We start from the raw sequence: 17,534 nt of genomic DNA on the forward strand, positions 1-17,534 counted from the left end.
AATGAAAAAGAAGAAAAAAAGAAGAAAGAAAAAAATTCTACAAGTGTGTCTTAAACCAAAATCCAAAAGTAGGATTTGTTATGTTAAAATGTATCTGATAATCTTACCGCGTGTTAACTCTGTGCTATACTTTTAAACATTTGTTGTATTTTATTTCAAACTGTACATGCAACATGTAACCATTAAATAAGACAGGTTGTTTATTATGTCAGCTTTTAGGTTATCTGACATACATCCCGATAATAAACCTAACATTCCTAACATATTCATATTTAGGAAGTCCCAGAAATAAATGTGAACAGAACTTTAATAATGTTTGGCCTCAATTCCGTCTAGTTAATTTTGATCAACGCCAAATAATTATTCTGCTCCAATATATACCATCCCATCTGGCAAACATTTCTTGAAGCAATTTTCTGAGCCGATTGATCGAATGTTTACAGTATAGGTTTTCAATAACACTTTGCCTAAAGGCAAAAAAATGCCTCCGGTACAAATGTGATTGTGCGATAAAATTTATCATCGTATGGATAATACTATTCTTTTACAGTAAAGTATATGGTATGTGAACTGATGTACTTAATTTTTCAATAATTTTTATAGAATTGGACATTCGTTTTATAATTATAAGCGATCTTTAATACAGTTACCTGTGTCAGTTTATTAAATTGATATTTTTACTCTATATCAAAATAGGTTGATTAAAGTGCTTGTTGATTATTTGTTTGATATTTGAAATTAACTTTAATAAAAAAAATCATTAAGACTGAGTGAATAATTATGTTAACATTGTTTTGAGCATAAATGGACAGATCTAGGGAGTTTTAAATAATATTTTACTGACTGTAAAATACTTATGACACTTGTAGCATAAAACATAAAACAACCAAGTTTCGGGTATTTTAGTTAAGTATTATATGTTCATTTGTTCATTTGTTAATTACAATCAAGCATACATATTTCCAGTAAACAATAGCATATTGTTGCTTACTATTTAACATGAATTAAATGTAAAATAGTTATGTTAAAAAATATTTACATTAGACAACTTGGGTTAATAGTTGAACTTCTAATGTAATGATTGTTCGTTTCATTATACAGTAGGTAAGAACACTTCGTATTCGTATGTAAATAAATTTATCTTTACTAATTATTGTCATGTAGTATATAATGTACACAATGTGATGGTATTTTCTTTGTATTCAGAAAGCTTGTAACCATGGCGGTAAAATATTCGAATACATGTATTTAATACTAGGAATACTTTTTTCTTGACAAATCACGTACATGTTTTCTAAACAAAAAACAAGATAAAAATGCAACAATTTGACTGATTTTAGGAAAATCAATGTTGTAAAGAGCTTTATGATTCGTGATCAAGGTATCTCAGAGGGATGGCATGATTATGACGAGAAAGCCATTAAAGCCCGATAGTTATGACATACGATATTGACACAAAGACAACGTGATCAAATAATTCTGCTAACTTCTTGATCCAATATCTTCCCAGGACGTCCTACCATTGAAAATGCTGAAAACCAATGGACATTGAGCCGTGGAGATTGCAATGCGAACGATTCTATTGTTTTTTTTCGTTCAATTCAATCTGAAGAAAGATACGGAGATATTACGATTTAGATTATAAGATGCTTTCATTTTTATGGAAACAGCATTAAATCTTTTCTTATCGTTTTAAGCGCAAACAATTATTACAATGATGAAACTTGGAGTAATTACTTTAAAATATTGAAAGGAAGTTAAGGAAATTTATTGTTATAAATGAGAAACACACTGGAGATTAATTGCAAATCAAAATTGAAAAAGCATTCGTTCGTCTAGGAAAGTGTTGTTTAAAGTCAAAGGATATTAAAATGTCTGTGCAATCAATTTCTCTGCAAGTGCCGAAAGTAAAAAAGCGAAAATGGGGAAAGAAACCAAAGCCTGGAGAAAGTTTAAAGGTATGTTTCCTGTTTTTGTGTAGTTTTAGAAAACAGATTTATATTATACCCGTATGTGATTTAGAATATAATATGTGCTTACATAAAATACCCCAGTCTCTTTATCTTTCTTTTGTATTATTACAAATGTAATTTTATCAGTTGTTATTTCATTAAATATAATTAGTATATTCTAAATGTATCCAAAGGTATTACAAAGTGGCATTATGTACATCCAAGTATTAATGTACAGTGTACAGGTAAAAATCAAAATAACTTTACATTTTGCCATAATTGTGCTGTTTTTTCCCCTATAATTTTCTATGAAAAAAATAATAAGTGATCCGTGTAACCAAGGGAAATTTCCATAAATACCGTTCAGAATGTAGCGTTATTGTTCAAATTTTACAGCGAAAGGGACAGTCTTTTTATAAATTAGGTTGTTGTAAACATTTTCGTTATCAGTTATTGGTTAATCAACATTGTAATAACATTTTGAATTATATCAATAATTCAACTTGACAAAAAATATAACTTTTATAAATTATTTCTGTTTTGTTTATTAAGACAAGTGTCCAAGTGTTCATTCGTAGGGAAGTCGTAGAAACTTTACCTTATACACTTACATTGATGCGTTAACTTTTATTTGATTTTCATGCTCCCCAAACTGTCAAGTGGGGGAGGCCATAGAAACTCGGGAACGGGACCGCAGATTGCGGCGCAAATTTTCGGTCGTGCAACGGTTTTAAAAATGTCTCTCCTATATCTAAATATCGTTTCGTATCCCTCAAAGACTATACGAGTATTATTAATAAAACACAATCTGTTAATCATAAAAATACAATATACCGTAAATTTGACTGATATTTAAACTTGCAGATTGAATTAAATTGAGATTATATTGTTAAAAGATCACCCACTTGGATAATATGAAGATATTCAAAGGTCGGACTAACAATATATAAGCCGGTACGGATTTATGCGCCGCAATATGCGGTGTTGTTGTCCTGCTGTCCTTACGTTGACTGACAAATTGTGGATTATTTATTGTGGTTTCAAAATATGTGAAATGAGCAAACATTTCTATCATTCCACTGTTATGCACTGTTTCATCCGAGTATTATTAAGGTGATTCAGCAATGTCAGCCATGTTTGTTGTCAAAAGTGAAAGTAGGCCAAAATTCATATAACAACAAAGCTCACAATATAAAATGATGAACCATTTGAAATTACACTTCCAGATCTATGTTTTATGAACTATTATAGACAAAAATAAAAATGATAACACTAAGAATATTAACCTTGAATGTGCTTAATTTCTGAAGACAAAGTAAAATCTTTGGCAAAATTTTAATGGCAAAATCCAGTTTAGTTTTAGTGCAGACAAATGCTACTTTAGCAACTAATACAAAAAATTACAAAACTTAATTCCAAATAAAGCAGTATCTCATGTCCTAAGCACATTACCTCCATATTATTGTTTGTAAAAAAGTAGTGCAAGAAGGCAATCACCATTTATAGCCTTATGAACTACATGTACAATTAAAATGATAACAGCATTCATATTTCAAAAAATAGCTTAAGGAAGTGTGTCTGTCTGTCATTATACAAGAAATAGATAAAAGATGTTTTCTCTGGTACTACTTTTTACACGCAGCATGGAGGCCATGTTTTTTTTTTATCAAAGTCAGATTAACTATTTACCTTGGATTTAAGTTTTTGCAAGTTTTTTTTTGTATTTGCTGCAAAAATTAGCATTTGTCTGCACTTAAACAAACTTTACACTGAATTTTGCCATTCATGAAATGTTCATAAAACTTTGTAAAAGACTTTAATTGGTCTTAAGAAAATTAGCGCATTCAAGGTATATATATTCCTATTGTTTACTTTTTTATTTTTGTTTATAATAATCCTTAAAACATAGACCTGGAAGTGTTTTTTGCAAATTATTTATCATTTTACATTGTGGGTTTTGTTATTATATGAATTATGGCCTACTTTCACTTTGGACCCACTTAGTAAAAACTACTAACATGCAGAATTATGCACGGTGGTATCACTTTCTATTATCAGATTAAATTAAGACAAAATGTTCGTTTGTTGTTACATGTTAACCTCTCAATAATAAGTGTAGTAAGCACATCTACTGTTTTAATATTTAACATACATAATAGAAAGTTTAGAAAAATGAAAAATTATGTCCAATTATCTTCGTTTTTGTAAGGTTCTTGTGTTTTAATATTATTATATGTGAAGTATATATCTAGACACTGATAAAGTTATTCCCGTATACGAACATCTAAAGCGAAAATCACGCGATGAAAACATCTGATACTCGTTAACAGCGCCCATTCTTGTCATAAATTTCCATTGTTTTGTTTTGTTGGGGATTTTGCATATTAGAAAGTTTGGAATAACAATGGCGCGAATTGTGTTCGCCTTTGGGATTATTCATTTACTATGATTATTTTATCATATAAAGAATCTGTATCTGACTTTATCAAAACTATATTTTGCAGCGGCAAGGCAAGTCACACATATATAATTTTACGTTAGATTTTTCCGATAAAGCACAAATAGAAGTTTTCTACAAAGACTCTACGACAACACACTATTTACTTAATTACATTTCAGATGCCATGAAAGAAATTTGTATAAATATCTTGTTTATAAATTTCTATGTCTGCTTAATATAACGATTCAGTTTATTTGTTTTAGATATAAAAGTTTTCCTCTTATAGAATGCAGTACATAGGCTAAGGTATGGTATATTTCCTACAGTAGATGTTCTACTAAATTTATGCAAAACTTTGAGAGCGTTTACAGGAAAGAAACATCTGATGATTATTTTTAAATTAAATTTAATTAAAGAAGCTCAACTAGGTTTTTTTATATGACGGAAAGAGAAATATTTTTCGATATTTGTATGTACTTTGATGTATGTCTGGACCAATAAGTTGAGAAAATTTTCAGAACATTCACTTACTCCGGTTTTTGTTGTTATAAATATATAAATATAGTCAGCACTATATAACATAATAGTGACAATTTAAGAAGTTAGACATTTAAAATGACAACAGTGACTTATGGAAAACGACAATTTCAATGAAAGATTCATAATTGGATACTCACATAATGGATGTGCATGTACTTCTCTGACGTAGATTTTACACACCATTTTTAATTTTAAGACCCCATATGGAAATAAAATGAAGCATTATCATTAGTTACTTTATAACGAAAAGTTTTAAATTGCATTGATGTTTTGTTGTTAAAGAATTGAAATATTTTAAACATAGTAACAGTAAATGCAGTTCGTCCTCTATTTCAACAGTTTCACATATTTACAAAATCTATCAATCGTTGGAGTTTTATTGTATTCAATATTTTAATATATAAGTACTAATTCTAAATTTTGCAAAACATTATCTACCCATCTATACCCATATTTCGAAAATGTGTGTTTTTTTTGTTGTTTTTTTTTCAGTGCATAAATCTCAAGTTCTCTTAAGTATTCAGTTATACAGTTTAAAAATCTCTTGTTTAAAATACATTTAATTCAAAGATGAAAAACGTTTGAACGCCTTTAACACAAATTAGGCTAAGAGTTGCACAAAATAATAGTTTAATGAGTATATTTCTTTAATATGTTTTGTAAGTCAGGTGTTCATGTTGATCTTTGTCAGGATCAAATATTTTATATTTGAGTTTAACTGCAGCAACGTCATAAATAGATGTAACTCCACTCAGATAATGAAATTTATGCTCGTTCAAGTTCATATCATAAAGCTCGGTTACTTTGTTCGCCTGTAGTATTTTGTTTAATATATTAAGTTTAATATATGAGAGAACAATTCATAACACTTGTTTCCGCGAGTCTTGTTTGCTTTCTATTAATGTATGCAAATTAAATGATACACAGCGAAAATAACGTTAGTACTTTTTCTATTATTCTCGTTTACCCAGACCAGAAATATTCTTATAACTCTCGTTGAGTGAGACAACCAATTTTCTTACGTGACAAATGAAACATCAATCATTATACATCGAGAAGACAATCAGTCCTGAAATGCACAAATATTGATTAAAATGTTAAGAAATAATTCATTATTACAAAACAAAAATCTTCTCAATAGCATTGCTCACTTCTCGTCCGTCATCAACATTAATAAAATGTTGATGTGTTATGTTATAGAAATCGTTTGGAAAAAATACTGTAATCAGAGAAATAGCACATTATTTTTGATATTTGCGTAGAAACAGTTTTTTAAAAGAAAGGCTTAATAAATCATTTGGATGTTCTATCATCAAAAATCTTAGATAAAAAACCGATTTCAACAGAATTTATATTAAGCCCGGTCTGTAAGCTTACATTTATATGTATGTGGTGCGGATTTTTCAAGGGGTGGTACTGGGGCTGGAGGGGGGAGGTTGGTTTGGTTTCCGAGTCCATGATATTCTTTAACAAATAATTGTGTGTCGTATAATATTCCGTTAAAGTGTAATAGTTATAAATGTCCACATTTTTATTCTTTCGATGATAATTAAGTACAAACTCAGTAATCCGTTTTTTTTTCTGTTTTTAATATAGTTTCCTTTTTTCATATTTACATCAACAGTTCTGACCGGTCAAAATAACAAATATATATGTACATGTACATTAAAATGCACCGCAGAAAACTGCGGACTTAAACCGTCACATGTTAAGTGTCTGACTGCCTGAATCCCTCTATCAAAAAAATTCTTCTCATTTATTAATACAAAAATAATTGTAACAAAGGTTTCAATAATTAACCAATGAAAAAATGACCCTTAAACAAGAAAATATTAACCAATGAAAATACATTTTATCAAATATGAAATTAAAGATTTGACCAATAAAAATGGTTCGATTAAGACTGATTAACACGCCAGATATCAAAAGTCAGCGGCCTATTAATTCCTTTCTTTAAGTCAAACAGATAATCAGATAAGAAAACTTCAAATAAATGTCGTAGATAAAATTAATGATAATAATCATGTTGTCATACATGTGACGTAAAGATAAATGTGTCAGACACGTAAATTGCAATAAAAAACATGTCAGAGGTTTGGCTAATTGATAATTTACATATTTCTGAATTTCAATAAATTAAAAAAATTTTATTACATAAACAAAAAAAATAATAATAATTTTACGAAAAGTATTTTGAAAGAATCAAATGAAAAAAAACACAGCATAACATCACCTCCTCCTCTATTTTACTTTATTCCATAAAGTGAGACGTTCCTTATATATATTAAATTTAAACAATAAAAGTGATTACAACAAGTACAATGTATAATGTGCTTATGTAGAGTGCTATAGAGTGGAGTTAATCTCAACACATTAATCAAAGTTACTTTCTAAGTGGAATACCACAAACAAGATGTTAAATGTGCACAGGTTATCCTGAATTAAATTTAGTGGAAAGCCACAATGTTATCTCTTGGAAATCCAAAATCTAACTTTTAATTCAATACAGCATTTGTTAAATTCATTGTGCTATTTTTTATGAACTCACAAAAAAATTCTATTTGCTTAATACATTATAGAATCAACTTTAACATAGCTATACCTCAGCATGTAATAAGACATAATATATATTAAGCTATTTTGTAATTTTAAAATACCAGTATAAAAACCAGACATTGTAGTCTATAAGTATTAATATCAAAAAGCAAATTATATTAACAAAGTACATACTAATTTATAGAAAGTTTACAAGTTTTATCAACATCTAATGATTAGGTCTTTAAAAATATATATTTCATCTTTTCATGATTATACAATAATTCAATATCAATTCGCCAACGAATGCATTGTATAGACGATACTTTATAAAGCTATCACTTTTTTTAACTAGTTTCACCAATAATCAAACATAATGCAATTATCAACACATGAAACTCTTTACCAGATACCGAAGTGGCACATAAAATCATGATGAAGAAAATCATTCCGACCAATGACACTAAAACACAAGCAAGCCACTACTTTAGACACCAACCAAACCAAATACATGTATTGTCGACACATACACCTATTCAGTAACTATAGATAAGACTTAAAATAATTCACACACACTCAATTCACTAACAGAAATTTACATACAAAAATCTAAAATATAGTGATGATGTCTAAAATAAGCAGATGCAAAGTTAAAGCCATAAACTCAAGAATGACACTACAATCATATTTTTTCAAAAGAAAATAAATCATATGTCCACATTATCAATAAAATAAAGCCCAATTTAGGTAAACATACCTTTAAGACAATACTGACATTAAGTATCTGAGAATTAAAAACATGTGAATTGATAAAATAAAATGTTCTGTAATTTATATGTTTCATCTCTCCATACATTTCGTCTAACTTATCTATTTCCGCATTCGTTTATTGAATTTTCAGTTCCTATATTTCGTCTTTTTTTTTTTTTTAAATCATCAATTGTCATAATCTCTTCACCAAAGTTTCGTCTGCTTGTTTTGCATCCATGTTTCCTTAAAGTTTGATTATTTCTGCAAATATTCTGGTTCCTAAATGTCCTAAGAATGTCGATAATTTTGTCTATCACTTTGTTTTCATTTTGTTTCGTGGGGAATAATTAAAAAATACAGCATATAACATCTTCACTCGCTTGGCTGCTGACTCGAGGTACGAGATACTCGCCTCTCTTCTTCACCATGTGTGGTGCGGATTTTTCAAGGGGTGGTACTGGGGCTGGAGGGGGGAGGTTGGTTTGGTTTCCGAGTCCATGATATTCTTTAACAAATAATTGTGTGTCGTATAATATTCCGTTAAAGTGTAATAGTTATAAATGTCCACATTTTTATTCTTTCGATGATAATTAAGTACAAACTCAGTAATCCGTTTTTTTTTCTGTTTTTAATATAGTTTCCTTTTTTCATATTTACATCAACAGTTCTGACCGGTCAAAATAACAAATATATATGTACATGTACATTAAAATGCACCGCAGAAAACTGCGGACTTAAACCGTCACATGTTAAGTGTCTGACTGCCTGAATCCCTCTATCAAAAAAATTCTTCTCATTTATTAATACAAAAATAATTGTAAAAAAGGTTTCAATAATTAACCTATGAAAAAATGACCCTTAAACAAGAAAATATTAACCAATGAAAATACATTTTATCAAATATGAAATTAAAGATTTGACCAATAAAAATGATTCGATTAAGACTGATTAACACGCCAGATGTCAAAAGTCAGCGGCCTATTAATTCCTTTCTTTAAGTCAAACAGATATCAGATAAGAAAACTTCAAATAAATGTCGTAGATAAAATTAAATGATAATAATCATGTTGTCATACATGTGACGTAAAGATAAATGTGTCAGACACGTAAATTGCAATAAACATGTCAGAGGTCTGGCTAATTGATAATTTACATATTTCTGAATTTCAATAATTTAAAAACTTTTTATAACATAAACAAGAAAATATAATAATTTTACGAAAAGTATTTTGAAAGAATCAAATGAAAAAAAACACAGCATAACATGTAACTCCAATGGAGGGCACCACCTAAATCATTATTCGTGTACAGAGGATTGGTTAATCCTTCTCAAGTGCAATACTTAGTGCTGTCAAGAAATACTGTAATTTGTTGGATTTTGTTTTGTTTTAATAAGGTTCTGAGTAATGCCGACACTTCTAACGACGTTTTTAACAAAACGTTTCGGGATTATTTTCATAATAACATCATGCATTATGTGATTTTATCAACCTCGTTGGCGTTGTACTTTAAGTGAATGGTTTATTGTATACAGAACGAGGTAATATGGGAATGTACAATATTTCATTGTGCAAGAAACACTGAATGGCATTCCAGCCTCTAGTAAACACTTTGGTATTGGGCAACATGTCATGACACTTTTCAGAATAATTCAACGTCCGTACCTCAGCAGAGCTAATTACTGCATGTTGATGGTGTTGCTTGCTTTTAGCGTAATTGGACTCTGTACAACATACTGCCGTGCCCTCTACTGCTGTTGTTAGTGTTACTGTAGCTGCTGTTGCTAGTGTTACTGTCACTTCTGTTGCTAGTATTACTGTAACTGTAGCTGATGTTGCTAGTGTTACTGTAGCTGTTGTTGCTAGTGTTACTGTAGCTGTTGTTGCTAGTGTTACTGTAGCTGCTGTTGCTAGTGTTACTGTCACTTCTGTTGCTAGTATTACTGTAACTGTAGCTGATGTTGCTAGTACTTACTGTAGCTGTTGTTGCTAGTGTTACTGTAGCTGTTGTTGCTAGTGTCACTGTAACTGTAACTGATGTTGCTAGTGTTAATGTAGCTGCTGTTGCTAGTGTTAATTTAGCTGCTGTTGCTATTGTTACTGTAACTGTTGTTGCTAGTGTCACTGTAACTGTAGCTGATGTTGCTAGTGTCACTGTAACTGCTGTTGCTAGTGTTAATTTAGCTGATGTTGCTAGTGTTACTGTAATTGTTGTGGCTAGTGTAACTGTAGCTGCTATTGCTAGTGTCACTGTAACTGCTGTTGCTAGTGTTACTGTAGCTGATGTTGATATTGTCACTGTAACTGATGTTGCTAGTGTTAATTTAGCTGATGTTGCTAGTGTTACTGTAATTGTTGTGGCTAGTGTTACTGTAGCTGCTATTGCTAGTGTCACTGTAACTGCTGTTGCTAGTGTTACTGTAGCTGATGTTGCTATTGTTACTGTAACTGATGTTGCTAGTGTTAATGTAGCTGCTGTTGCTAGTGTTAATTTAGCTGAAGTTGCTATTGTTACTGTAACTGATGTTGCTAGTGTTAATATAGCTGCTATTGGGGCGTCCGTGGCCTAGTGGTTCAGGTCGTTGACTTCAAACCACTTGCCCCTCACCGCTGTGGGTTCGAATCCCGACAGGGACTTTGGATTCTTTCATGTGAGGAAGCTATCCAGCTAGCTTACGGAACGTCGGTGGTTCTACTCAGGTGCCCGTTCGTGCCTGAAATAATGCACGGAAGGGCACCTGAGGTCTTCCTCCACCAGTAAAAAGCTAGAACGTCGCGATATGACCTATACTGTGTCGATGTGACGTAAAACCCAAAACAAAACAAAACAAAAACAAAAGCTGCTATTGCTAGTGTCACTGTAACTGCTGTTGCTAGTGTTACTGTAGCTGATGTTGATATTGTCACTGTAACTGATGTTGCTAGTGTTAATGTAGCTACTGTTGCTAGTGTTAATTTAGCTGCTGTTGCTATTGTTACTGTAACTGATGTTGCTAGTGTTAATGTAGCTGCTGTTGCTAGTGTTAATGTAGCTACTGTTGCTAGTGTTAATTTAGCTGATGTTGCTAGTGTTACTGTAATTGTTGTGGCTAGTGTAACTGTAGCTGCTATTGCTAGTGTTACTGTAGCTAATGTTGATATTGTCACTGTAACTGATGTTGCTAGTGTCACTGTAGCTGCTGTTGCTAGTATTCCTGTAGCTGTTGTGGCTAGTGTTACTGTAACTGTTGTTGCTAGTGTTACTGTAACTGATGTTGCTAGTGTTACTGTAACTGATGTTGATAGTGTCACTGTAGCTGCTGTTGCTAGTGTTACTGTAGCTGCTGTTGCTAGTGTTAATGTAACTGATGTTGATAGTGTCACTGTAGCTGCTGTTGCTAGTGTTACTGTAGCTGATGTTGATATTGTCACTGTAACTGATGTTGCTAGTGTCACTGTAGCTGCTGTTGCTAGTGTTACTGTAGCTGATGTTGATATTGTCACTGTAACTGATGTTGCTGGTGTCACTGTAGCTGCTGTTGCGTTTTCCTGTAGCTGTTGTGGCTAATGTTACTGTAACTGTTGTTGCTAGTGTTACTGTAACTGTAGATAACTGATCATAAACAGAAAATAAGAGACCCATCGATACGACAAATTCCTTTAAGTGCACATTTAGATATTTGTTGTAACAGTACTCTTAAATTAACCATATTTCCGTTTTACAAATTCCATAATACTGATGTATATATATATATATATATATATTTTTTTTTTTTTACATAATTTATTTTCCTCGTCAAAAGGTATATGCAGGTCGAGGACATCCTGCTCTATACCGTACATTATACTTGTGTATATAAAAACATATAAAACATATGAAATAATATAACAGTAACAAACATATAATGTATTGCAGGCGTTATGACCAATATACAATTACAACCATATTTACCAATGTTACATATAATCATATGTTAAATATTATTCAGTTAACAAGGAACTAAATTATATATTTGTTTTTTATATGAAAAAAAGAAGAAAAAAAAGTGAAAGAAAAACAGGTTTTGCAAGTAATATATTTTTGATCATTTATACTTCTGGCTATCGTTTTCAGCTTTACAAACATATGAAAGGTTAACTATAGCTCTATCTTTTGACAAAAAAGAATCCAGGTCTTATTGAAGGTATCTAAATCATTTTGGTAAATTGCTTTCTCTCTCAAAATTATAAATTGGTACTTAATATACTGATGTGCTCTTGTAGTATTTGGTACTTGTTCTTTTACTCTACAGTTATATATATTGGTGTCTATGTATATATATATAAATATTTGTGTACGAGGATTGATCAAAAAGATCTTGGCCCGATGTACTTCCGGTAGTCAAAGAACCCAACTAATGGTCTTACTTTTCAATATTATCGACCTCTACATCAATGCACTTTGCACACCTGTGCTCCAACTTGTTTAACCCTTCAAAATAGAACTCTCTATTTTGGTCCTCAAAGAACTCATTGACCGCCTCCATGACACCTTCATTGCTTCCAAAACGTCTACCACGAAGCTTGGTTTTCTGTTTCGGAAACAAGTAGAAGTCAGAGGGGGCCAAGTCCCGAGAATATGGGTGATGGGGAAGAATCCAAAACCGCAGTTAGTTTGCAGCAGCCATCGCAACTTGGAATGTGTGAGCTTGCGCATTGTCGTGCAGGAGCAGAACGCCTTGAGTCAGTTTGTCCCTCCTTTACGCGCGATTTCTTGACACAGACGTCTCAATTTGTCTGCATAGTACTTACCGTTTATGGTATGACCTTGCTCAAGATAGTCAATCATGATTATCCCCTGGCTATCCCCAAAAATTGAAGCCATCATCTTCCCTGCTGATGGCACCCTCTTGAATTAATTCGGAGGGGATGAGCCAGGGTGCTTCCACTGCATGCTGTTATTTGGATTCGATTCTGAATCGAAGTGATGGACCTATGTTTCATCCTGAGTGTTGATCAGGTAGATAAAATCAGGTTCATCCTCATAGTGAGACAAAAGATATCTTGACATGTCAAGCCTGGTCCATTTCTGGATGTCAGTCAGCTGTCTGGGGACCCATCTAGCAGGTCTCGCCTTCTGTCGCACATGACTAGATCGTGCACAGTTTCGGTAGTTTCATCGTTAATGGCTTTCTTTTGGCCGCTCATCATCTCCAATGCTCTTTCTACCCCTCGTAAATTCAGTAACCTATTTTTTCACAGTGCTATAGGAAGGGGACTCCTTTCCAAGTGTATCCATGAAGTCTTCATGGATTTCCTTGGGGGACATCCCTTTTTTACAGAGGTACTTAATGACGGCTCTGATTTCAACTTTCTCCATTTGGTCTAAATGACACACCCCTCTACTGATCGAAGTGGGTTTTATGTTACTTAATCTGTGTAAAACCGCGTGTAACTCGGTCAGTTATCTTCAATAAGATAGGTATCGACGTATTGTGTGTAAATGTCAGTTTAGAGGCTATATAGGAGTATATCGGGCCGAGAACTTTTGATCATACCTCGTGTAAGGTAACTGCAAACTGTAGAACTACTTAGTGTCTGTGTGAAATTCTGAAGTTCTGTGAGTTCATGTATTTCCTTAAAAATACCACGTGCTTAAAGTATCTCCTACATAACGCTACACCACACTCTATATATGTAGCTTAACTTTAACTAGACTGCTGTAAGTATGTCGTCGTCAAATACCACCTACCAATATAATCATGGTTTGAAAGAGTAGTTTTAACAAAGTACAAATGTATAATTATGTGATGATAATTAAAAATTCACTCAATACACACCCAAAATCATTTTCAAACCAAAGATCAAAATTAATGTTTTTTATTAAAATTTTATAATTGTTTATAATTTTTTCATCATTGCGTTGCGTTAAATCATCGTCTTTCATGCATTCAGTTATACCTTTAATCGATCAAAAATGTTTTGTATGGGGTGAATCGGTCCATTCTGCCTCCTCGCGGTTTTCAAATTCTTTTGAATTTACAATAGTTCAAACAGGTAAAAATGCACATTACGTCAATCGGCCTCTGTTCCCCAATTTGTTTATATTTCTTAAAACAATCATGTGTGTTTTATTTACAACATTTCTCTTCTGTCTACATGAAGAGTTCTGGAAAGATACAAGCTATCTGAAACTTTATAAACAAAAAAATGTAAGGATAATAACACGTTATTTGTATGTTTATATCTCGAAACCTCAACCTCAACCTGTTCATACACACTACAGAAGATAATAGAGATTTATTTTATAATATCACGATGATATGGGTATGTTGACCAAGTGAAATATCTTATTGTTGAGATATTAAACGTCTGTCATATGTTACCATCAAACATTGATACATATGTCAGATAAACATATAAGCCGTGTCACGACAAAACCAACATAATGGGTTTGCGACCAGCATGGATCCAGACCAGCCTGCGCATCCGCGCAGTCTGATCAGGATCCATGCTGTTCGCTTACCAACTCTTTTACAAGTAGAGAAACTGATAGCGAACAGCATGGATCCTGATTAGACTGCGCGGATGCGCAGGCTCGTCTGGATCCATGCTGGTCGCAACCCATTATGTTGGTTTTGTCGTGACGCGGCTCATTATTATGTTCCTTTAAACTTTTTCTGCTATACAGAAATATTCGGTTTTTAGTTTTATTGATAATGTGTCTATTTTTTTTAAAATCCTGGCTCCTATTATTTCTAAATGACCATAATCCTTATACATTTGTGAAGCGTCTTTTAAACTTGGTTGCATTTTTAATGATAATCCACACTGTACATATTTATATTTTATTTCTCATTTGGTGTTTTTTGTATGACGAAAAAATCAAATAAATAACAAATGAAATACCCTCGTCAGATTAAGTATGTTATTTGGCCTTATATTGTCACGTCCTGTTATGGCTTTGGGATGCATAAAAAGGTACAAAAACAAAATCGTGACCGTGATAGTAATGAGAGAGTTAGTGGATGAAAGCTTAAGTGTATCATACAAACGAATAGTAAATGCATTACCATACTGAACAAGACCTAATCACGTGTTGTTTTTATCTATACAAACATTGCTGTTCTATATAACATAATTTATATTCTCAAAAGTACAATGTACCTCTAAAAGTTCTATTGTAAATGTCAAATTTTCTTTACAAAAACTCTCAAACAATTTAGTTATCAAATAAAATATAAAGTTTCCTTTTAAAAGGAAAGGCTTGCACAGTTGTGCCTTCATAAAGTGTTTATTTAGTTTGTTGTTTTTTTTGTAAAAACGAATATTTTTTGTCAAAACAATTTGAAATCTATTCTCTACTGTATTGTATAAAACTTGTAAAGAAAATAATCAATCATAAAAATACTAACTATTCTATCATTCTGAAAAGGAAACAAGTGTGAACATTTCATTTCCAGAGAAATCATTCGTTTTGGCAGTTTCTAATTTCATTTATATAGCATCTTTATGGACAAGTAAATGCACTAAAATACTTCGTTACGTGGTACCAATTAAGCATGTATCAACTATGTTACACAACCACAGATACGGTAAGGTTAATGATATGCATGGGCTATGTAATAGAAAGAGCACCGAAACACGAGGCTATCTGATTTGTACGAGGGGGCGTAGCCCCCGAGTATAAATCAGATTGCCGAGTGTTTTGGTGTTCTTTCTCTTTTGTATCATAGTCAAACATGACAGCACGTTCCCTGTTGTCATAATACGAAACCCCAGAAAAAATGAACCAATGAACGAGCATTTGAATATGACATTTCTGCCCCTTTCCCTTTCTCTGCCGTTACAATATGTAAACCCCAGCAAAAATGAACCAATCAACTGGCATTATCTGGAGTGCGGGTAACTGATACCTGCACTCCAGTTACCGCACTGTGCATGTATATGTATACGATTTAACTCTGACACTTTTTCAACAGAAAGGTCCCCAAACTATGATACAATTTTAGATTACCTCACTGCGTTCATTAGATCTAAATATAACTCGATCATGCACTAATATTCTCTGTGATTTGGTAAGCAAGACCACCCTTTGGAGACGTAACCATCCTCTATTGTATAAGGTATATATGTTAATTAATATACAAAACTAATACAGACAAAAACAATTATAAAAGAAACTAACTTTTGCGTCTTGAAAAAGAATTGAAACGTAACAATTTCGTTTATAATTTATTACGGTTTAAACCGATAAATCAAGTAAAAATAGAAATCCTATTTATATAAACAAACTGGGATTACCGAAGTAACTAAAATAGCTTAGATTTCCGTAATATTACTTCGTCTGATTCCGCAGTATGACGGATTCGCCCGAATTGTCACGATTGCAATCGGAACTACATCGGCTATAATCATTAAACCGAAGAGTGACGGAAAGGGCCAAAAAGTTGCGATTGGCACGATTGCAGATGGTTTCTCGTTCAATCATGCACTAACAAATGTAAGCAGGAAACCACCTAACCGGAACAAGTTTTCCAAAACAAATGGGCTTGCAGCCGTGGCTGCAAGCCAACAAACATCAATCTATTTACCTATCGGCCATACTGGTTAAGTAAAGCGCTTGACAGATTGATTCCAAATGTTTGAACGGAAAAATTTATTCGTACACGCTGGTGGTGCATGGGCAAATATTTCATTCAAAAAGATTTCGTTTGAAACTTTTGACTCGTTTAAACGCTTGGATTTGAATTAACCAATCAAATTTTGCGAAATGTGTGATCGGCTGTATGAGGGATTAATTAAATAAGAGACTTTAATAATGATTTTTCGGATGTGACAGTTTAATTATTTTGTCAAAAGGCATTTATTTCTGACTTTTGTTCATAAATAGGACGCAATTAATGTATTTATTCTCTGTCTTAATTTTTTTGGTTTCGCAGATTTTCTTGCGGAACGTGCTATGGGTTTTGAGCAATTTCGATATGACGTTGCTTTGCCCAGAAGGGAAAAATATTTCAAAGCGGCGTCATATTTATAGGACTTCTTAGAGTTACGAAGCATTTATATTTGTAGACTTACGATATCAATAATTCTCTCCAGTCCGTTCTTTTGTAGTTTATTCTATATTCTCCGTCTGGTCATGCAAGAAGTTGTTTGTTTTTTATGGAGACCAAAATATAATTTTACACTTTTCAATGACGAAACTACCTTTTTAAGATTTTGCCCATGTGGTACCTCAATTTTAATTTTGCTTACAATTCTGATTTTCAGGGCTGTTTAGAGAAAAACAAAGCTGAAATTGGTAAATAAATTAATTTTCAAAAAAAACTTACTTCAATTCATTCAAATTACCAAACT

The 17,534-nt window shown here is 32.3% G+C and overlaps 1 protein-coding gene across 1 annotated transcript in view; it reads left to right on the forward strand.

Moving 5' to 3' along the window:
* Positions 1-393: 393 nt before the first annotated feature.
* LOC132743307 (uncharacterized) overlaps positions 394-17,534 on the forward strand; it is a 65,492-nt gene continuing 48,351 nt past the window's right edge. Inside the window, exons 1-2 of the mRNA XM_060731846.1 lie at positions 394-561; positions 1,341-1,958. Coding sequence (XP_060587829.1) covers positions 1,872-1,958 — 87 coding nt within the window. The 5' untranslated portion in view covers positions 394-561; positions 1,341-1,871. The remainder of the gene's footprint in view (positions 562-1,340; positions 1,959-17,534) is intronic.

Source organism: Ruditapes philippinarum, unplaced genomic scaffold (genome assembly GCF_026571515.1).
Source record: "Ruditapes philippinarum isolate M1 unplaced genomic scaffold, ASM2657151v2 ctg547_1_1_1_1, whole genome shotgun sequence".
Lineage (NCBI taxonomy): Eukaryota > Metazoa > Mollusca > Bivalvia > Venerida > Veneridae > Ruditapes > Ruditapes philippinarum.